Source organism: Austrofundulus limnaeus, unplaced genomic scaffold (genome assembly GCF_001266775.1).
Source record: "Austrofundulus limnaeus strain Quisiro unplaced genomic scaffold, Austrofundulus_limnaeus-1.0 Scaffold656, whole genome shotgun sequence".
Taxonomy (NCBI): Eukaryota; Metazoa; Chordata; class Actinopteri; order Cyprinodontiformes; family Rivulidae; genus Austrofundulus; species Austrofundulus limnaeus.
Window position 1 is genome coordinate 2,969 of NW_013953058.1, and position 1,275 is coordinate 4,243.

At 59.8% G+C, this 1,275-nt stretch overlaps 1 protein-coding gene across 1 annotated transcript in view; it reads right to left on the bottom strand.

Annotated features, from left to right (window-relative positions):
* Positions 1–587: 587 nt before the first annotated feature.
* The window catches only part of mrtfab (myocardin related transcription factor Ab), a gene marked incomplete in the record, with an annotated part of 88,099 nt that continues 87,411 nt past the window's right edge, over positions 588–1,275 (bottom strand). The window contains 1 exon segment of the mRNA XM_014027503.1: positions 588–1,275. Coding sequence (XP_013882957.1) covers positions 832–1,275 — 444 coding nt within the window.

Consider the following 1,275-nt stretch of genomic DNA (forward strand, 5'->3'; position numbering starts at 1 on the left):
CCTCAGGCCCACCCTGAGACCCTCAGGCCCACCCTGAGACCCTCAGGCCCACCCTGAGACCCTCAGGCCCACCCTGAGACCCTCAGGCCCACTCTGAGACCCTCAGGCCCACTCTGAGACCCTCAGGCCCACTCTGAGACCCTCAGGTCCACTCTGAGACCCTCAGGCCCACTGTGAGACCCTCTGCAGGTGAGCTGCAGTATGAAGCAGGCAGGAGAGGAACAGAAGGGGGTCTGGACCACTGATAATCTCCAGCTCATTTACAGCAACACAAAGTGGTTTATTAGAATGTGAGCCCCACCCTGAGCCAGCCTCAGGTCTGACTGCTGCTGCAAACCTGGCAGTCTGGCTTTGGACTGCTGTGGTGGTCTTCAGGCAGACCTGAAGACCAGGTGGGACCAACAGAACCCCAGCAGACTGACCAATCAGTGCTAAGATTCAGCTGCTGACCTGGTCTCCTCCTGACCAATCACATTCAGCATTCAGTGCAAAGTTTGGGGGGGGGGGGCACTGACACACACTGCCTCTTCACTGTGGATCAGTTGTGGACCTGATGGGGGTCCGCACACAGGAAGTGGCTCAGCTGATCTGCTGCTTCCTGTCTGACAACTGCAGCTCCGACTATCTGACCAGGTTCAGGTTTGACAGGAAGTTCACTTGTTGCATATTTGTCCTCAGGAAGAGACAGTGTGTGTGTGTGTGTGTGTGTGTGTGTGTGTGTGTGTGTGTGTGTGTGTGTGTGTGTGTGTGTGTGTGTGTCAGTGCCCCAGCAGTGGTAGAGACAGCATAGAGAATAAAGCCTCAGCCTGTACACAGCAGCAGCAGCAGCAGCTACAGACAGGACTCCCAGTGCAGCTGCAGGTCTGAACTGTCCAGGAAGTCAGCAGAGAACACACTCGGGGGGGTGTGTGGTGCCAGAGGGGCTAAACTCGTCCCCCCGGCCACACTGCCTCCTCTGCCTCCGCCTTCAGTCCCCATGGAGATATCCAGCCAGTCCATGCTGTCCAAGGAGGGGACCCCGAAGTCCAGCCCCGCAGAGGGGGGGGAGAAGCCCAGGTCCGACGTGTCCATGGGGGAGGGAGGGTGGTCCAGGATGCTGGGGGTGCTCAGCATCTGGCTGTGGAGGTCGTCGATCAGCGTCAGACCACCGTCAGGCTCCATGCCCAGCAGAGGGCTGCCCGTGGTGCTCTCCAGGAAGTCCTCCAGACGTCCGCTGCCCCCACACGCTTCTCCTGCAGGGGGCTGGGGGGGCGCCAGAGGCTCTGTGGGGGTGGG